The 22,226-nt window shown below is 46.2% G+C and overlaps 2 protein-coding genes across 2 annotated transcripts in view; one reads left to right on the top strand and one right to left on the bottom strand.

The window, feature by feature from the left end:
- The window catches only part of LOC147633272 (UDP-N-acetylglucosamine transferase subunit ALG14-like protein), a 34,386-nt gene that overhangs the window by 4,926 nt on the left and 7,234 nt on the right, over positions 1 to 22,226 (bottom strand). The window lies entirely within an intron of this gene.
- On the top strand, positions 8,647 to 12,134 carry LOC147633273 (uncharacterized). Its single transcript, XM_086806304.1, has 4 exons — positions 8,647 to 10,622; positions 10,749 to 11,095; positions 11,189 to 11,350; positions 11,439 to 12,134. Exons 1-3 carry the CDS (start codon positions 9,100 to 9,102, stop codon positions 11,209 to 11,211), a joined length of 1,893 nt encoding a protein of 630 aa, XP_086662430.1. The 5' UTR covers positions 8,647 to 9,099; the 3' UTR covers positions 11,212 to 11,350; positions 11,439 to 12,134.

The raw sequence follows: 22,226 nt of genomic DNA, 5'->3' as shown, positions 1-22,226 counted from the left end.
ATCTCCTCCTCTCTCTCCTTCTCTTTCCCACATCCCAATAGCAAATCCTCTTTCTGACAACCCTTTTGAAGGGATACTACCGCAACCGAGTTCGACACTCGAGTTACAAATACGAGCATTGGAGATTCAATTGATGGAAGACCATGCGGTAGCATTCTGTGCTACTTCACAAGAAGATGCCAAGCAACGCGTGGAGCACGAAAGATTTCCTACGGCTTTAGATGCAAGAGCGAAACCAGCTACTTTCTCGAGTCGTCCTCCCGAGAGGATGAACTTCAATAAGTATAATGGTAAACTTGACCCCACAATCCTTTATTCATGGTTGCATCAATTTGAAGCTTATTTTGCTGCTGTAAGGAAAAATGATGCTGACAGAGTGATCTTGGCTAGTTGGTATTTGGAAGGTGAGGCTATTCCATGGTGGAACAAGTGGGCTCATGCCCACACAAAATTAGGTATGGTAGCTTATGTCTGGGACTAGTTTGTCCTCGATCTTAAGCGGCGATTTCTACCACCCCATTACCTTGAGACGAGTTCAGGGAGGCGTATCAAAACGCCCAACTAGTCCTGCAATTGGCCAATAAAATTTTGAGCTTATGTTTGCAATTAGGCATTTCTGACAAGGACAAGAAAGGGCAGTTTTTTTATAGCCTTGACACACAAATCCAGTGGGAAGTGCGTATGTTTCAACCAGCCACCTTCGAGAATGCACTCTCACTTGCGCAAAGCGCTAAAATGAAGTAAAATGGCAGAAAGCCCAAGACTTCCTAGCTTTCCACTCAAGACACCCGCCTTGGGAGGGAAAGGCCAGAACCAGACGGGGTCTTCCCCATGACAAAGCACGAGAGCCTTTCGCTCCAAGAACTCGACAAATGCACCCAAGCTTACTCCAGACCAGAAAGCTCAAGCAAGCAAGACTAGTGGGAAACTCAGTCAAGAAGAGACAGCTCAGTACAAGGAGGGTAGGTGTTTCTTTTGTCACACAAAAAGAACACACTCACCCGAGCCTCCATGGCTTCCGTGGTGAGCCCCGCTCCCACACAAACCCCAGCGGTTGTCCCTAGTTCTTCGGACCCTAGTTGTTCACTTGGTGCAATCGTTACCCGGGAGCTCGAAGATAAGGAGAAGGGCGCCCAAGACCAAGAGTATGAGCGCAATAAATTGCTCAAGGCCTTTGGCTACATAGGTGGCCAGAGAGTTGATGTCTTGTTTGACAGTGGCAACACGAAGGATGTGGTCACGGAACAGGCCATTCGGCGTGTCCAATTCCTGCTGACTTCGGTAGACAAGAAGGTGAAGGGTTTTAGCACAGGCATGATGACGAACATCAAGTTTGAAGCTCAAGATGCCAAGCTAGCGATTCAAGGCATAGAGTTTGTGCGAGACTTTATGGCTGCCCCTCTTGTAGGAGAAGACATAATTTTTGGAATTCGATGCTTTCACAAGTTCCAGCCAGACATTAATTGGGACAGGAACACTTTTAGGATTATCCAAAATGTGTTCAAAGCTCCACTGACCATTAAGTGTGAGCCAGGAATCCTGAACTTTCCTCTCATAAGCCACTTCCAGGCTAAACGAGAAATATTGAAAGGCACACAATATGCAATGATTTATATGCAAACTACCCAAGCGATGGCCAGTGCTTCCGAGAGGTACTAGGCTCTCCATGATAAGTTCCAAAAGATATTTCTTCGGGAAAATCTCCCTCCCCATCGCCCCACCACACCCCCCCTCCCCCAACACCCCCGTCTAGACCAGAGGACCACAAGATAGACCTCCTCCCAGGCTCGGATCCGTTGAGCAAGTTTCCATATCGCCTATCCAGGGCATTGGAATCGGAGTTGGACCGCCAACTCCAAGAACTGTTGCAATCTGGCTTCATATGTCCTAGTGTGTCGCCATTTGCAGCCTCGATCCTGTTCGTCAAGATAAAAGATGGTTTTTCCCGATTGTGTCGATTATGGTGCACTCAATAAGCTGACTATCAAGAGTAAGTTCCCGATGCCTCGAATAGATTACATTCTTGAAAGGCTAAATGGAGCCAAGGTGTTCTTGAAACTGGATTTGAAGAGTGGGCACCACCAGGTTAGGATTGTTGAGGGAGACATCCCCAAGACAACCTTCTGTACGGAACGGGCTCACTATGAATTTGTGGTCATGCGGATATTCAAGGACTTGATTGGCAAGTGTGTGTTCATATTTTTCGACAAGGTATTTTTGAGGAGACAATGGCTCCCATTCGTATGTGTGGTTTTACATCACTCTAGGCCCTCCACCCTAGAGAGCGGCATGATGAGCTTCTCCTTTCCCCTAAGTGCAGCACCAGGGATGGATTGGAGCATGGAGTCGGTATCTACCGCTATTCACAAGCAGGCCATAGAGCTCTCACACCATTTACATGAGCTATGTATCACCGACATACTCACTCACTTCTCGCCATTGGCACGGACGGAGTTGGGTGGCTCTGGCTACAGAGATCCGGAAGGGGAGATGGTGTCCTCCAGCCTCAAGGTGCTCCTTTTGTGTTTCAGTGGAAGTACCCCTTTCTCCTACAAATACCTACATTGTAACAGGTGGAGCCTAGGGTATGCATATTCCAAGGCTTGGATAGATAGGCTGCATATGGAGGGCAAGATTCGTGCCCATCTTCGCCCCAGGACAAACAGTGACTCCTCTCCATTCAAACCCACAACTCTTCCAATGGAGGATAGTTCCACCAGTTCCACCTCCCACATATCTTAGTTATGCGGATTGTCTCATGGAACAATCAAGGTTTGGGAGGACCAAAGTGCTTTGAGAGGTGTGGGGTCCTTAGAGAGGAGCTTCATAGAGCAATAGTCGGTGGGCGCATCGACATTCTCCTCCTCTAGGAGTAACATCTTTCGGAGGGGCATACCGGCTGCTATGGGAAGATCCTGCAGGGCAAGAGTCACACCTTTTGGTCCAACGCATTTGGCCCCTCCGGGACACAAGGTGGGGTATGCATTTTCGTCAGTGAGCAACTATTACCTATAGTGGTCAACTCAAGCACCATTGTCACTAGGAGAGCTCAGTGGGTGACCATCAGTATTGGAGAGGATAGAGTGGGCTTTCGAAATGTATATGTGCCAAATGCCACAGTAGACAAAGCCACTTTCTGGAGTACAATTCGCCTTCCGCTCCACCACACCGTTCTCTGAAGGAGTACCTGTGTTGGCAAACTCCCGTTGAATGCCATGTAGCTCACAATCCTGGTTAAACCGGCGAGAAGTAAACTCGCCTCCTTTGTCGGCTCGTAATGTCAAGACAGAGTGTCCCGACTGTTTCTCCACCAAGGCTCTCCATGTTTGGAATCTGTCGAAAGTTTCATCTTTGGATTTGAGAAAATAGGCCCAGGTATACCGGCTAAAATCATCAACCGAAAGAAAAACATAACCGGCAGAACCAGGAGACAGTGCGCATTAGGCCACACAAATCCGCATGAACCAACTCCAGAGGTGCTGTAGCTCGCCATATAGCCTTCTTTGGAAAGGCCTCTCGATGTTATTTCCCTTTGAGACAAGAGTGACAAGGGCCCAACATTTGGCAATCCATCCACCAGTTTCTCCCGAAAAGCCTTCCGCAAGGCCTCCAAATGAAGATGTCCAAATCTAGCACGCCAAAGATTGTCTATGTGAGTACTAGTAAAGAGCCGTGAGTTTGTAGAGGCCATGGTCCTCGATGCCTTGCCAAAGGATCTTGTCAATGAGAGGGTCTCGAATGATAACAGAGTCCTCCATAAATTTCATCTTAGTGCCCAATTTGCAAATCTCATGTATAGAAAGGAGATGAAATCCTAAATCTGGCACTCTTGAGGTGTACTTCTCTCCATTGCCATCCGGAATGAGTGGCATTGTCCCTTCGCCAAGAATGGGGACAATATTTGCAATAACTCCAGTTTGTTGATGTGATCCCACATGGAAGTAGAATCAGTGTGGTGAAAACTTCAACATTTGAAGCCCCAGGCAAACTCTCTTCATGGGTGTCTACCAGTCGTAGATGTCGGAGAGTCTATTGCAAGCAACATGTGCATGGGTATCCCGTTTTATGTGAGCGATGACTGAGGGTTGAGAGTTGAGAAGAAATGAATGATCGAGCACGGGCATTAAGCCGATCCCATAGAGCAACTTCATGCGTAAGAGCCCTAGTATCCTCATCCTCTGCGGTGTCCAAGTTGGGCCGGAGGACTGGTCGAGTGATGAACTCCAAAAGATCATATGTCTCCAAGACTACTTCCACCATGACTTTCCACATGTCATAGTTTGTGCCATCCAACTCGGCATCTGAAGGAAAAGTCGGAAGAGTGGGTATCTAAACCGCCTGAGGTTGGATGAGTGCCATGATGTACCTCCTCTAAAAAACACAGCCACCAAAACAGCCCAAGAGCTACTCTCTGCAATCATAGGGAGGTTTGGCGGGATAGAAAGAGAGTAGAGAGGAGAAAAAAACGCAAAAAATGTAGATCTTCCCCTCCGGAGAAGAAAATGCAGGTATGAACAACTACAGACAGCCACCGAGTTTGCATGAAAACGCAGAAAATCAGCACCAATCAGCCTCCAATCAGCAATTCCAGGTCTAGACATCTCTAGGCTCTAATACCATGTCCACCAAAGTGATCAAGAATGATCAAGGAACGATGGAAAGCGAGGAGGAGGGCAGCACATATATATACTACTATATGAGCTGGGGCTGACTGCCTCCTAGTCCCTCACACAACAGGTAAAATCTCCATAAAAGGGTAGGCAACCCACATCAAAGGCTCACGGAAAAATATGGGAAAATATGGGGAATGCCTGAGCATAGAAATGGCCCCTGTAAACACCAGAAAAGCCACCAACGGGAGATGATATATGCTAACATGGGAGTGTTCACCAGGCATGACATACCTCTCGCAGTCCATGGCGCAAATGAGAGCTTCGCCTTACTTGCACCTTGCAGAGGGTGAGGGTGACTGGTTTCCATGCACATGAATGCCACATAGACCCTCCACCGGCAAGGTAGCCAGAGAGATTCTAGCGTTTGTGGATTTGGGAGGGCCGTTCTCTCATGCGCCTTCGATGGGACCCGGGGGAGTGGACATGGCATAATCCAGATGACAAGGAGGAGACTCCTAGTACCGCCTGCCTACACCGCACGGCTGCACCATAAGATCCAGATGCCAGAGGTTGAGACAATCCAGCAACACCAGGACATTGGCAGTCCCAAGGCTCTCTCCTTAGTTTCTCTCAAATTTCTGAAAGAGGTTGTGGGATAGTTTTCGTCCGCAAAAGATCACTCCCTTTCTACGGCAGTTGGCACATCAAAGCTTGGCAATTGGCAGTTGGCTGGCCATTGGAGGTAGGCCAACAATCTATTCGAGGTATGGTCATTCCCAAGAGTCCCAACATCATTGTCTCTGGGATTGCTTGAAGGCTTAACACGTGTGGCAGCGGATTCTCCTGTCACATGCAGAAGCTTTGGGAGTCTTCTTTCAACCCTAAACACCATCCTGGAACACACTGATGCAAAACGCATGCAGAAGATAGAGAGAAGAGAGAGAGATAGCTGAGTTTCAATATATTCATATGGTACAAAAAGATATACAAATCATGGCTAGCCAATTGGCTGCCCCATCAAAAGGTGGAAAACGTAATCTTATTCCTATTCTATGACTCAGCTTGTGGGAGGGCTGAATGATCTACACTTTTCCTTGGCATAGCCTTTTATAGGCTCTCTTGGTACAAGAGACTTGGCCGACCTGTTGTCGGCCAGCAGAATATTCCACTTGACCTGAATATCATGTCAGCCAGCTCTGTAGCTGTAGCCGACAAGCTCCTATTCCACTCCGGGGTTCTCCTGCTCACCAAAACCTATCTTTTTTCTCCTGCCTATCAGAGCTCAGCTCCTGGAATGAGCATGGACATGACATCCCCCCAGAATTTCATCTTCTCTTCTTGGATGACTGTCATCATCCCATTGTCTATTCACGGAGTCCCAAGCCTATCATCCTTCCCTTCTTGGCAACCTTATTCACTGAAAACCCGGCCCATTCTCCAAATCCAACTCCAAATCTGCTGAAGATCCATGCATCTGTTCCATCCTGTCTCCTATTCCTTCATGCCCTATCCCTGAACACTTTCTCTAGTCTTCTTTTCCTAAGTATTGAGTCTGGCACTCTCATTCCACCCCTTGGAGGATCATCCTCCCTTGGAATCGTTGCCTGAAAGCCTTTCCCGGTGTGCCCCAAGTGGCACTCGACTCATAGGACTACCATTCCCCTTGGGTCTAGTGGAACACCACCAACTAACCTCCTCATAACTTCTTCCATGTCTTGTGTTCCTTTCCTTGGACTGTGCACCGTCGTCTGGGACTGCATCAGTGTTAAGCCTTGCTGAGCCTGATGCTCTGATACCAATGTCACATGCAGAAGCTCTGGGAGTCTTCTTTCAACCCTAAACACCATCCTAAAACATGCTGATGCAAAACGCATACAGAAGAGCGAGAGAAGAGAGAAAGAGAGAGAGAGAGAGAGAGAGAGAGAGAGAGAGAGCTGAGTTTCAGTATACTCATTTAGTACAAAAAGGTGTACAAATCATGGCTAGCCAATTGGCTGCCCCATCAAAAGGTGGAAAACCTAATCTAATTCCTATTGTATGACTCAACCAGTGGGAGGGCTGAATGATCTACGCTTTTCCTTGGCATAGTCTTTTATAGGCTCTCTTGGTACAAGAGACTTGGCCAACTTGGTGTCGGCCAACAGAATATTCCACCCGACTTGAATATCATGTCAACCAGCTCTATAGCTGCAACCAACAGGCTCCTATTCAACTCCAAGGTTCTCTTGCACAACAAAGCGACTGGCTCATGCCCAAAACCTGTCTTTTTCCTACTGCCTATCAGAGTTCAGCTCCTGGAATGAGCATCCACATGTCTTGCACATGACATCTCCTGGAATATGCAGTGGAAGTCTTCGTATTGGAGGATCCTGTCACACAAATGCTTACACCGTCTTCTGTATCCTGAGTTTCGTGAGTTTAGCAATCTACTTTAATACTTCAAACTTTAAAGAGATATGAGAGAGAGATATGAGAACTGTACACCAGATTGGGTCCCAAATTACCCACTGAAGGGCCCCCTATCCCGTTACCGAGATAGTATTTGCTTTATTACTTTAGAGAGAATGTCTGTGGACTGCAGATAAGCCAAACGCAAGATCTCGGAGGATCGGAAGCGGCAAGCCTGGCTGAACTGTACACGGCTGTAGAAACACCACAATGAACTAATTTCGAGCCTATGCACTCTTCCCAAGGGTATGAGGAAGGGCTGCACACCTGAGGCTGAGAAGGGACTAAAGTGGACTGTTCTAAGCTATGAAAGTATGCTGAAAATGCTTATGAATGCTGTGTTACCTTCACCACATGGCTGGAGCATGTGTGGATGATGCATAGAAGGATGTAGACTGCTGTAGGACTGCTGTAGGACTGAAAACGCAGAGCTGTAGTGAACTGTACACAGGCCGGCTGTGATATATGCAGAGAACGCAGAGGTGTTTGCTGATTTGGGGCCTGTGGAGGTACTGAATGGCTGCGCCTGATGGCTGTAGGGACTGTACTGCTGTAGGGCACTGCTGAACTGCTGCGTTGGAGAAACTAGGGCTGGCTGAAGCAAAACGCAAGTGCTCCAAGGGCAGGACGAGACTATGGCTGCAGGGCTGAGGATATGAGGCGCCTGGATTCTGATGGCTGAATGGGCTTCTAAGCACAATGCATAGGCATTTATACTAGTTGGGAATTGGTCAAGTTGGCTGGCTGGTCATAAATTTAATAAACTTTATGTTTATAAAATGGCATTAAATGCTAATAATACTATAAAATATTGGAAAAATACTAGATAAATCCTAGTAAATTTCCTAAGGCTTCTGTGAAGTTCTAAATGATACACAGGCATATGAATGCATGTTATGCAAAATGCAGAGTGCTTTCTGATGCAAACCCTAAGGCTTCTATTGACTCTACATGCATGAATGATTCTCTCCAAGTGGGTTAAGGGACTTGCCTGATTGAGTGACCCGCTAAGGCTGAGGAATGACCTACGTAGCTCGTGCCTGGCTTATCCTGGACTGAGGATATACAATGGGGTCACGGCATACGACAAATATCATCCTACTGGGTTCTAATAATGTACAGATGTTGCACTGCTGATGATGAGCCATCTTGTCACCATGCACTGAGCGCAGAGTGCATGTGGCATTCCCTCCTGCTTACCTTGGCGGCAGGTTCATGGCTTCCAAGTAGTCCATCAACTGGAGGTACTCCTGGAAGAACTCCTCGTCTAGCCATATGGCTTCGTGGGTACCTCGATCTCAGAATTTCGTATAGAACTGACGTATCCGTCGACCGAAACCATGCTTCCAACGATGAAGAAGGATCTGCTTGGGCTCGATGACTTCTACTTCGTCTACCACGTCTGGCTGCTGTTCATCTGAAACTTCGTAACTATTGGAAAAGGGCCAAAACTACGGAATGAAAGCTGGGGACAATGTTTGCCCACTTGTTTCAATCTTTGTTTCATGATGCACTGATAGACCCAATCCCCTTCCTGGAAGTGGATATCTCGTCTAAACTTACTTGCCTATTTGTGAACCAGGGTTGCAGCCGTACGTACGTACGGATCGATCCGTACCGTACGGATCGTACTGTACGGATCCGTACGCGTACGGATCGATCCGTACGTTTATTTTTTTTAAAAACCCCTTTTTGACCTTCAACGTGCGAATTTGGCCTTATTTTGGAATTTCGCCTGTTTCGCCTACAGTGCTCTGTTTCGCTCCGTCTCTGCACACTGTGCACATTGCAACCAGGTAATTCTCACGCTCTCTCGCTCATGGCCTTGGTCCCTCATGATGCATCTCTGTCTCGTACTGTACTCTCTCTCTCTCTCTCAACCGCGAGCGGCCAATGTACTACATGATTAATCTCGTCTCTCTCTCACTCCCTCCCGAGTCCGGGGTCCCTCTCCCTCTCTCTCTCTCTCTCTTTCCTCCTTTGGAGTATGCTCTAAGCTCTCCCTCTCTCTCTCTCTCTCTCTTTCTTCCTTTGGAGTATGTACTATGCTCTAAGCTCTCTCTCTCTCTTTGTTTGTGTCACAGAGCTTCCAGGATCCAATATGCTGAAGCCATGCAACCCCTACTGGCAGGAGCACACCAATGTCATCCGTGTTATTAATACGCCGATCCAAGCTGGTTCTGGCACGCGTAGATGGCAGTGCAAGTATTGCAACTTCGAGCTCACGAGCACAATTTCTCATGTCGTGATACACTTGACAGGTATTGGCACCACCGGCAATTGTGGTGGGTGCAAGCAGGTGCCACAGGATATCAGAGACAAGCTCATTGCTGAGAATTCATCAACAGCAAAGGGTTCAAAGAAGGTAAGGGGCAGCCAGCACACTCAAGATGCACTTCATGATGCGCTTGTGGGGGAGATGGGTGATTCTTCCACACAGGATAGCCAGTCTACAGGGGGCAGAAAGAGGGCCCGTGTCATGCAGGAGGGTGATGAGGATGATGATGCACATGTGCTGAGACAGAGTACTTTGCCTTCACATGTGTCATCTCTTTCGTGGGTGAAAGAGAGACAAAAAGTGGCTGAGATGGAGATTGCTTGCACTCTTGTGGAGTGCAACATCTCCTTCAATGTACTGAGGACTGATCAATGGAAGAGAATGGTGAGGGCCATAGCAAAGGTTGGCCACACAGACTCGTGGTCCGGGGTGGAGTATAACAAAATGCGTACCACGATGCTTGAAGAGCAAAAAGCCTTGATAGACAAGGCATTGGTACCTGTCAAGGCAGGATGGCAGTCTTTTGGGTGCACCATCATATCTGATGGCTGGAGTGATATGCGTAGACGACACATTATCAATATTTTGGTGTCCTCATGTCTTGGCACATACTTCTTGCGGGCTGTGGATGCAGGAAAGGCAGGAGAATCCATCAGTGCTGAGTTTATTTATCACCACATCAGACAGGCAATTTTGGATGTTGGGCCAGAGAATGTGGTCCAAGTGGTGACAGACAATGCTTCAAATTGCAAGCGTATGGGTGAATTGGTCGAGGCAGAGTTTCCTCGCATTGCTTGGACTCCTTGTGCTGCACATTGCTTGGACCTGCTGATGGAGGATATTGGAAAGTTGCCATGGGTGCAACCTAATGTTGCAGATGCCATGAAGATTACTACATTTTTCCGAAAAAAACATCAGGCTTTGGCCATCTTCAGGAGCCATAGTGCACTTGATATGGTGCAACCCTCGAAGACCAGGTTTTCTTATATGTTCCTGGTCTTGCAGAGGCTTTTTAGATTGCGGGACCCACTACTACAGACTGTGGTGGACCCGAAATGGAGGTTTATGCACCATGCACAGACAGAGGCCACTAGATACATTCAGCGGAAAGTGCCTGACGAGGCCTTTTGGACAGAGGTACAGAGCTTGACGGTGGCATTGCAGCCTATCCATGTCCTCCTCCGAATCACAGATATGGAGGGCTCTACCCTTGGACTGGTCTATCATCTCTTCATGGAGATGAAGCGCCATATTGCCACCTGTACGACATTGACGGAGTCTCAGTGAGTGTACACTTGGATATTGTTCTTGGTTGATTATATTAATATTAAATAATATGCACATTGCAACAATATGTTTAAAGTTATATTATATAATGACTGTTGGAATGTTGGCTTGTCAATTTGTAGCCGTGGTGACATCCTGGCTATTGTAGAGCGGCGATGGACATTTATGAGCCGTCCCATTCATGGGATGGCTGCATTGCTTCATCCCTTCTACAAGAAGCCAGAGCTGTTTAGTGAGAGCACTCTGCTCACGCAGAAAGACCAGTACATCAACATAATGTACGACGAGGATGAGCAACTTGAGGTTGATGCAGAGATGGTGAGTTTTATGAACAATCTAGGACCATCCTTTGCTAGAGCGGTGGTTTTGAGAGAGGAGGCGACGACGAAATTTCCTCACGTGGTGGCAGAGCTATGGAAGACAAGGTCTTCCAAAGCTGACTCATCTTGCTCTCCGAATCCTCTCGCAGGTACTCTTGACTCTTTCACAATTGCATCCATCTTTAAAGTTTGATTCATTAAGGGTTTTGACTCCGAAATCGTATCGTGATTCGTGATCGTAGGATTGTTCTGCTGGTGCTTGTGAGCGCAATTGGAGTGCCTACTCCTTGGTTCACACGAAGATCCGCAATCGACTTAGTACCGCTCAGCTGGAGCGATTAGTGTATTGCCGAGCTAACATGAAGCTCGTGCGAGATTATCATGCTTTGGGGGCACCCAAGCAGGTATATTTAACTTTCGTACGTCTTTTGACACATTTCAATATAAGTCATTTCTTGTGGTTCTGACTTGTCGGATTTTGCTTTTCCACAGGCAGATCCGACCCGTGTGAAGATAGTGCCAACCTCTACTGAGGGCGACGTGGAGCAGCGTGTCAGAGACGAGCAGGCAGATATTATACGACTCCTTCATAGAGAGTTGGAGAGCATCGATCGTCGTGTCACAAGGTCACGCGCACGGGCTTTGGCGATACCTTTGCGTGAGGAGGCTGCAGATTCAGAGAGCGCTAGACGGAGGAGCATTCGTCGGGGGAAGCTGCCTGTTCGTACGCAACGGACTCGGGCGAATGAGGCTGTCACTCTCATTCATACTCAGAGTGAGCCAGGAGATGATGATGTAGCACATGGATCTCATGATACATCTTTCACATCATCACATGTGCCCGTGATGGCAGAGCCTGAGTATGACGACGAGGGCAATGTCTTGACAGATGGGGACTTGCTCTCTTCTGGTGCATCGTCATCATCATCATCTGATGAGGAGTTTTGACTCTTAGATCACGTTTCATTGTGGAGTCTAGACTCTGGACTAGCCCTTATGGGCCTTTTGAGGACATTTCTATGATGCAGTGTTGCAGCTTGCTATGTAGTATGTGCATTGTATTCAGTTTGTTTTGATGCATTTGCAGCCTTTTGACATGGATGAGAGTCGAGACTTTTGTTGTGTGAACACTGATTCATCAGTTTATATAGAGCTAACTTCTAAGAGTGGTGATTGGTGATTGAAGATTGATCTCTGTCATCTGATTGAAAAATGGTTTTGGTATCTGATGTTTGATTTCTGAAGTAACAAGTTTTACAACATGCGGCAAGGGTTTTGTGATTACTAATCAAATGCGTATTAGCAAAGACCTTATTAGATTGTCTTGTAGGTCTCTCTCACAATTTAAAATGTATTTGGATCTTTTTATGTTTATTTTGATATGAAATGCCATATAGATTGATATTTTTTACAATGGTACGTATTTTTACGTACACAAAAATTTTATCTGTACGGAACAACGTACAAATACGTACCGTACATTACGTACAGTACGTACACATCAACCTTGTTGTGAACTGAATAATGGCCAGGCTCAAAAATGAGGGCCAAACTGGGTTGAGTACCAAACTCTGCGGAATCGACAAACTGATCTTCTATTCGTAATCTGTAAACCATCCCTTCTGATCCTGGAACAACAAAGCCTAGAGGGGCGGCTGCAGCAAGACAAGCTACGCCTCCTCCTCCACAAGAAGGCGGCTGTGTCCTGCACAGCAAGTGGTTGTGCCTCCTTTCCATAGGCGGCATCTTCCTTCTTCAAGTGGCTACATCTTCTACATAGGCAGCTCCTCCTCCTCTTCGACAGGCTGTTGTGTCTTGGTGTCCTCCACTAGTAGCTGCACACAAACAAACACATCTGGGTATTGGTCTTCCATCTGCAAGCTACAAGTAAGTGAATTTCAGATTTAAGTAAAGAACTTTGTGATAAATCTGATAAGGAATTCTCTCCATGGCAACACCCGTTCGGTGCCGGGTAGTCCAAGCTCTTGGAGAACCACGGTCCAAAGGTGCTGAGATCGGGAGAGCCAGGCTGAAGGCAACAGAGATGTTAGGGTTAGAGTTTGGAGATGCTGCAAACAAGCGCGGAGAGCAAGAGAGAGAGAGAGAGAACACGTGTATATGCTAAAAATGAAAAGTGAAGTACAATAGCCACATAATAGTGACCTAAAGATATGTGTTCACATGTCCGGCCATAAAATGTGTTGGGTGGACCAAAACACCTATAAACTGAATATAAGTGAAACTAAGCTAAACTGGGGGAAAAAACCTCCACTAACTGAAGTAAAAAGTGCCCCAGTAATCTACTGATGATCACTAGCACTCCTCTGGGTGCATACACAGCATAAAACCCAACAAACCCCCCTGGAGTGATATGTGATCACTGTACATCATCCACCAAAAGGAAACAAATTCAAAGCACTGCGGAATGCTTCAAATTTCGGACGTGGTAATGCCTTGGTGAAGATGTCTGCAACATTCTGATCTGTAGGACAGTAGATCAGACTGATATCTCCTGCCTGGAGTCTCTCCCGAACAAAATGATAGTGAATCTCAATGTGTTTCGTGCGAGCATGAAACACAGGATTCCTGGCCACAGCAATGGCACTCTGACTATCAGTATAGATAGGTGTAGGCTCCTCCACTGAAATATCCATATCAGTCATGAGACGACGCAGCCAAACACACTCAACAGTAGTAGTGTAGGCTGCTCTGTACTCTGCCTCACAAGACGAAGTGGCCACTGTGGTCTGTTTCTTGCTTAGCCAAGAAATGCATGAAGAGCCAAGAAAGAAACAATTTCCACTAGTGGAATGTCTGGTATCAAAATCACCAGCCCAATCTGAATCACTGTAAGCGTATAACTGCATGTCACCCCCCTCAGGATAAAGCAATCCAAGAGACAAGGTACCCTGCAAATAACGGAATACACGCTTCACAGCTTGCCAATGCGACAACCGCGGGCTGTGCATGAATCTGCTCAACTGACAGACTGCATACTGAATATCTGGCCTTGTATTACACAAGTAAATGAGGCACCCAACAGCTTGAGCATATGTAGTGGCATCAAAGGAAATACTGTCATCTTGTAGTGACAGTTTCATCCCACGCTCCATAGGAGTACTAATAGGTTTGCAATCCTGAAATTTAAACTTCTCCAGAAGTTTAGCAACATAGCGTGATTGCAACAACCCAATGCCTCTGTTATCCTGCACAAACTGTATGCCCAAATAGTAATGTACAAGCCCCAAGTCAGACATGTCAAATGTCTGTTGCAGTATCTCCTTAAAAGCTGCAATTTTGTCATCATTTGATCCCATGAGCAAGAGATCATCCACATAAAGACTGATGACCAGCAAATCTGTCTCTTCTTTCTTTACATACAGAGTGGCTTCTGATGGACTGTTCACAAATCCCTGAGTGAGTAGAAAAGCATCTATTTTTGCATACCAAGCTCGTGGAGCTTGTTTCAAACCATACAAGGCCTTTTTCAGCCTGCATACTTTCCCCTCATGACCATGTTCTACAAATCCCATGGGCTGAAATACATAAACTTCCTCCTCGAGGTCCCCATGTAGGAATGCAGTCTTTATGTCCAACTGGTGAACAACCCAACCACGATGTGCAGCCAATGCAATGACACACCTAAGTGTCGACATACGGGATGTAGGAGCAAATGTCTCCTCATAATCAATGCCCTTCTTCTGTGCATAGCCCTTTGCAACTAGACGGGCTTTGTACCTGTCAATGGATCCATCTGCATGTCTTTTCAACTTATAGACCCATTTAGTACCAATTGCTTTCTTGCCTTTGGGCAGATCAACCAAATCCCATGTTTGATTCCTTTTAATAGAATCAAGCTCATCCTGCATGGCTTTGTTCCAATGCACATTATCTCTTGCATCCACAAATGAATCAGGCTCATCATCATCCTGTAAACTGGCTACCATAACCAGATTCAAATCCATGATGTGTGCATGCTCATTGGTCCTTGTCTCCCTACGAGTACGACCAACAAGAGGACCCTCTAAATGGCTGTCCTGTAATGTCCTCAAATACCATCTAGGTATACGTCTGACCTGTGGTGCCTGCTGCCCTATATTTGGCTCAGCTCCTGGCTCATTTTGTTGCTGAATTTCTGCACCACCTACATCATTTGCTGGCTGTCTTGTACCCTCATTAGTTGGATCACCAACTGTGGAATGAAATTCCATAGGTAGTAGACCTTCAAACACATCATTTTCAGCCTGATTTGCCTCATAACCAGCCATGGATATTTCTGATTTTTCATCAAAAATCAAATCCCGACTAGTGAATATCTTCCTGGATAGTGGGTCATATAACCTGTAGCCCTTGCTCTCACGGCTATACCCAACAAAAATGCATTTTGTGGCTTTATCATCCAGCTTCCTCCTCAACTCTTTGGGTATGTGTGCATATGCAAGACACCCAAAGATACGAAAATGCGATACAGAAGGCTTGCGGCCAGCCTCAAAAGGAGTAATAGAAACCAATGCCTTTGTGGGACATCGATTCAAAATATGACAAGCACACATGACAGCTTCCACCCAAAAGATATGTGGTAGCCTTTTTGCCTTTAGCATACATCTGGCCATCTCCATGAGTGACCGATTCTTCCTTTCTGCAACCCCATTCTGCTGCGGAGTGTAAGGAGTAGTATACTGATGTTTTATACCTCTACTCCCAAGAAAGGAATTCAACATATGTGACATATATTCCCCCCTCGGTCAGAACGGAGAGTCTTGACCTTGCATCCTGACTCTGTCTCAGCAAGTGCTACAAAGGCCAAAAATGCATCATATACCTCTGATTTCTGTGTCAAAGGATAGACCCAACATATACGAGAGAAGTCATCAATAAATGTTGCAAAATAAAAGCAACCACCTAATGACTTCGTTTGCATGGGACCACAAAGATCACTGTGTATAAGCTGCAACTTTGCAGTTGCTCTTAGAGCCTGATCACGTGGGAAGGAAAACCTATGCATTTTTCCCAAAATACATCCTTCACAAATGTGATCTGGAGGCTTCTCCATGAGAGGTAGATCTGTAAACATGTTATGTCGCTGCATAAGCATAAGACTACCAAAATTTACATGCCCCATGCGAGCATGCCATAACTCCGCATCAACCATAGCTGGAGTGAGAGTGAATGCATTATAAGCAGACTGATCCACTGGTTGAAATGCATCCAACTGATAAAGTCCATGACATAATGTACCAGTAAGCATCAAGGTCAAGGCATTAGCTTTGTCTCTGACCATGCATTTATCATCATCAAAGTGGACTTGCATACCACAATGTGCTAAAGAAGAAATGGACAACAAATTCTTCTTTATCCCTGGTACATATAAGGCATCTGTAAGGCGGAGAATGGAGCCATCAATGGCTGTAAGCTGAATCTCCCCAATGCCACGAACTGGATATGAAGCATTGTTGGCACACTGAACAGTTTTACCAACAGGGGCAGGGCCAACATGACTAAACAAATCCCTGCGAGATGTGATATGCTTTGAGGCACCACTATCAAAATACCAAGTACATGCATGCTCTGTCATACTAAGTGCCCGTGAAGACCAAGAGGCATCATAGCTGCATGTATAAAAACAGTAATCCCTGTCCTCTACAAAAGAAGCAGTCTCTGGAGGAGCTTTAGAAGCATCATTAACAGACATCCCAGCTTCCTTTGCCTTCTCTTTGGCAATCCTCTTCCTACATTCAGTGATGTAGTGACCTGGCTTCTTACAGTAATGACATTTGCCCTTCTTCTTGGGCTGTCCATCACCTTTCTTGGTATCCTGTGAAGAACCACCATCAGCTGAATTTTGATTTGAACTCTTTGGCTGAGTTTTTCCTTTCCCCTTTTGACTTGTAGTAAATGCTTGTTCAGCATTTGTGGTCATATTCATATTCTTCCTCATTTGCTCCTCTTGTAGTAAGAGAGCAACAAGTTCCTGATACTTGAGGGGTTCAACAGCATTCCTCATGCTGAGGTTCAAAGAGGTATGAAAAGCCAAGTAAGATCTTGGCAAAGAGTGCAAGATGGTGGACACAAGCTGTGTCTCAGGAATGATCTCATCCACATTGATGAGTTGCTCTCTCAAATTCTGCAGCTTGTTTAAGTGGCTAGACATATCATCTCCTTCATTCATTTTCTGATTTTCCAGCTCTCTTTTCAAAAATGAGATCCTAGCCTCATTACGAGCAGCATACATCTGCTCCAAAGTCACCCATGCATTCTGTGAAGAGCCAGCTGAACGAATATGAGGTATAATGGACCTCTGTACTGACAATGCAATGAGTGACAAAGCTTGTGCATCCCTGGCATCCCATGTCTTTTGAGCATTTGTTCTTTGAACAGGCAATGGCAGCCCTGGAGCCTGTACCTGTTGTCCTCGTCCACGAGCACCCCCTTGGGGAGGAGTCTCTGGAGCCAATGGACCTCGACGTGGTTCATCACCACTAACAAAATCCCAAAGACCTTTTGCCACAAGCACATTTTTCAGCATAAAACTCCACAAGGAGTAGTTCGTGCCGTCCAATTTGTCTTCCTTAGACAAATACGTGAATACATCACTCTGCTGTTGATTTGCCATTATGCCTACGCACAATGTTGTACCTGTTTATCAAAAAACCCAATAGCAAAAACCCTGAAAATAACTGTACTCCACTGAATACAGTTCACCCAAATATGCCTGCACTCTCAATCCTCTGAATGTGCAGCTCAAAGCACCAATGACTGAGTAGAGCAGCAAATGGCGTACACAATGCCAAAATGCCCCAAAAATGCCCAAATTTGCTCCACGCAAAACTGAACCTGTAGACTTCTTTGCTAGAAAGTCTGTTTGTTGTGCCTGTATATTTTCACAGAGAAAATAATATTGCCCAAAAACTGAATTTTTAATGCTTACCACAGATTGTCTGAGTAGCTTGTGGTACTTATGCAGGTACAGTCCACCAAAGAGCAAGTACAGTTGACTGTACTGTGCAGGTACACTCGACTTGTACTACACAGTACTGATGGCGACTGCAGGCAGATTCTGTGCAGGTACTGTGCAGGTACTGTGGTCGGCTCTGACAGGTACGGAAGCTGCACAGTGTTGAGCAAGGCGACTAGGTACTGTAAACAGGCTGGCAGGTACAGTACGGTGCTGCAGCGTTGAGGCGACCAGGTACTGAAGGCGGCGCTGACAGGTGCAGTACAAAACTGAAGGCGGCGCAGTCTGTGTACGGGCAGGTACAGTACCTGAAGGTGGCGCAGTCTATGTACGGGCAGGTACAGTACCTGAAGGCGGCGCTGACTGTACGGAAGCACCTGTCTTGCTGCGCAGAGATGGAACAGTACGGGTAGGCAGAATTGTACGGGGTTGTACGGGCAGCAGCAATAATAACCTGGCAGTGTACGGGCAGGGCAAGGCAAGCCTTCAAAGCTCTGATACCAAATGAAGGCAACAGAGATGTTAGGGTTAGGGTTTGGAGATGCTGCAAACAAGCGTGGAGAGCAAGAGAGAGAGAGAACACGACTTTTGTGTATATGCTAAAAATGAAAAGTGAAGTACAATAGCCACATAATAGTGACCTAAAGATATGTGTTCACATGTCCGGCCATAAAATGTGTTGGGTGGACCAAAACACCTATAAACTGAATATAAGTGAAACTAAGCTAAACTGGGGGAAAAAACCTCCACTAACTGAAGTAAAAAGTGCCCCAGTAATCTACTGATGATCACTAGCACTCCTCTGGGTGCATACACAGCATAAAACCCAACACAAGCGTGAGTACGGGAGCGCCTGTTTGTGCGTGGTCCTGGAACACCAGTGGGGTGCTCTCCGCGGAGTCCAATGAAAGCACAGGACCGTAGAGACTGGAGCACTCCAGTGGTCGCTCTGCTTCGAACATCTACCTCGAGCCTTTTGTTTGGTACTGTATTCATTTGTACATGGACATCATCTGGTTCTTTAAACCCATGGAGCATTGTATTTGTTAAATACTCCCAATAAATATATCATATATTGAGGGGGGAGTCGGCCCGTTCCGGCCCCAGTGCTGGTGTCCATCTATTTCATTTCATTTCATTTCAAATTCCAGTTGTTATTAAGTTGTCCATTTCAAATTGTGATATTAAGTTGTGCTATTACGCGTGTGGGTGTCCAACGGAGTCTGTCCTAGACAAGCCATAATGGCTAAGTACAAACTTGGTTCCGCATGGGGAGTAAGAGTCTAGAAACAAAAAAGGGGGGAGGATGCTCTTCTTCTCCAGTTGGCCACTCTAGGAGGAGAAGGCTATCTCATACAATGGGGGGAGGGGGAAACAACCACACAGATGGTCTATAGTGCAAATTGGGCTCACCACCATTGTCGATGAGAACGGGATTGTGACGCTAGATCTTCAGGAAGGCGTTCTGGTGCTTCCGCATGCGGTTTGAACCACCCTGAAGCTTCCCCCACTATCCACAAAGGGTATGTGTTAGACATCATCCCCTTCTTGCTGGCTTCCTGTTTGGTGTCCTATTTTAGCCTCTAGGGCTGACCATGTTAGCTAGAGGGGTTGGTCACCCCTCACATATGTTTTCCCATATTATTCCCCATTTTATGGAGTCTTGGGTATTTTTCCCAGTTGTGGAGGATTTATTCCCTAGTTGACTGCCTTCATTTGGGCATATATATAGCTGGCTTGCCTCCCTCATTCTTCATTGCTTGCTTAGCATTGTTTGCTGCAGTTCCTCACATACAAGGTTTTCTCCCCTCCCTCTTGCTCAGGACATGTATTCCTTTTGGATGATGATATTGAGACAAGGTTCTCACCTGTGTTTCCTCTCCATCTCTCTCTCTCACTCTCTCTCCTGTGTTTCCACTTTCCCTTCTTCCGCTGCACATTCTATCATGGTATCAGAGCGCCGGTGATCTTCAGTGTTGGATGCTCCCTCCTCTCCCTCCTCCATTTTTTGCGTTTTCAGCAGGGTGGACAGATTTGCGTTTTTTTTCTCAGAAGTGCTGCTGGTCGCCTTCCTCTTCCAGGCGTTTCTTCTCAGCAGCCTGTGGTCATCCATAGCCGGTTTGACCTTCTGAGACTTCCTTCACACCTGTTTTTTGCACATGGATCATTTATTTGTTGCTGATTCTTGGGATCTGATTCTACTTATGGAACAGTCTTCTGCTATCAGTGATGCTTTTGAGGACTTTGTTACCACTGCAGTTTATATTCCTACTTCCCTTCCTCATTGTGAGGAGTCTACCTCTGCCTCTCTTTGTGATGCTTTTGAGGATGCCCCTCCCCCTGCCAGTTCTGCAAGTTTTGGAGGATGGTTTTTTGGACCCAGTGGGATGTTTTGGATCTGAGTGGGATGTTTTGGATCTGTGGTTGCTAACCGTGCCTGGGGCACAGTGGTACTTCTAGAGTTTTTTGGATTTGGATCAAAATCAGGTTGGGCTTGTACCAGTCCGACGACATCTTTTTCCAGAGCGGGATGTGGAGTCCTTTCATCTTGCGATGCCCACCTTAGTGGCGTGTACTTATGTACAGCATTTGGTAACTCATGGTACAGAGCTTGAGCAGATGGACCCCATTTTTTCTACAAAGTCTTTACATCTTGCGATGCCGACCTTTTCAAAGGATGCTTTCGTATAGCATTTTGAATTTTGGCTACCCTTGATACAGAGTTGGAGCATATTGACTCTTATTTCTTTTGAGGGTTCCAGTGAGGAGCAGCTTGCTTCTCCCAAGATTGGTTATATACATGATTTGATCTTGGTTGGTTATGAGGTTTTTCATACCTTCTCTAGGCTGGATACACGACATTCGACTTCGGGGAGTGTTCTTACACTTGGGTTTGGAACCATTATTTGGAGCAGCATGTCGCAACCTACTTGGTTATTTTCTTCCAGAGGAGCGGTGTACCTGGCAGCTTGTTCTGTTGCTTTTGTAGCTGAGTTGCTGAGGAGATTGCTTGTGGAGCTTTCTTGGTACCTTTTTCTGCAGTCTTTCATCTTTGATCGAGGACGGCGTCTCCGGCTTCTTGGAGTTCACTCAGCATCCGGTGCTGAGAGGGGGTGTTAGACATCATCCCCTTCTTGTTGGCTTCCTGTTTGGTGTCCTATTTTAGCCTCTAGGGCTGACCATGTTAGCTAGAGGGGCTAGTCACCCCTCACATATGTTTTCCCATATTATATCCCATTTTATGGAGTCTTGGGTATTTTTCCCAGTCGTGGAGGATTTATTCCCTAGTCAGTTGCCTTCATATGGACATATATATAGCTGGCTTGCCTCCCTCATTCTTCAGTGCTTACTTAGCATTGTTTGCTGCAGTCCCTCACATACGAGGTTTTCTCCCCTCTTGCTCGGAACATGTATTCCTTTTGGATGATGATATTGAGAGCAGGTTCTCACCTGTGTTTCCTCTCCATCTCTCTCTTTCACTCTCTTGTGTTTCCACTTTCCCTTCTTTCGCTGCACATTCTATCAGTATGAATGATATCAAGCGAGATGCTTCAGATGGACTCTATTGGTGGGGTGAGGGTTCCTTCGATGGCTTCATTACATCGAGCCCTCGAGATATGCTATGCAACAATCTTGCTACAAATCTCCCATCCCTGGCTAGAACCTAGAGTCCAGTGACGAGTAGATGGAGCTGGGACTGGCATTGCAGAAATACGAAGGTGAGAGACCTAAAGGGCCAGTCCCCCACCTTCTTTCTCATATGACATGATGGCCTCAGCCTCAATGGCCCAAGCAATTGTGCCCCGTGTAACAATGCGGGAGGGGGCGTGGTCCATAGAAGATGCGGATATGTCACATGCACTTTGCACTCAGTGCATGGTGACAAGATGGCTCATCATCAGCAGTGCAACATCTGTACATTATTAGAACCCAGTAGGATGATATTTGTCGTATGCTATGACCCCATTGTATATCCTCAGTCCAGGATAAGTCAGGCACGAGCTACGTAGGTCATTCCTCAGCCTTAGCAGGTCAGTCAGTCAGTCGAGTCCCTTAACCCACTTGGAGAGAATCATTCATGCATGTAGAGTCGGTAGAAGCCTTAGGGTTTGCATCAGAAAGCACTCCGCATTTTGCATAACATGCATTCATATGCCTGTGCATCATTTAGAACATCACAGAAGCCTTAGGAAATTTACTAGGATTTATCTAGTATTTTTCCAATATTTTATAGTATTATTAGCATTTAATGCCATTTTATAAACATAAAGTTTATTAAATTTATGACCAGCCAGCCAACTTGACCAACTCCCAACTAGTATAAA

Source organism: Cibotium barometz, chromosome 12, assembly GCF_041138505.1.
Source record: "Cibotium barometz isolate CiBa-2024 chromosome 12, ASM4113850v1, whole genome shotgun sequence".
Lineage (NCBI taxonomy): Eukaryota > Viridiplantae > Streptophyta > Polypodiopsida > Cyatheales > Cibotiaceae > Cibotium > Cibotium barometz.
The sequence above is the reverse complement of the archived record's forward strand: the minus strand, read 5'-3'. Positions and strand labels throughout refer to the sequence as shown.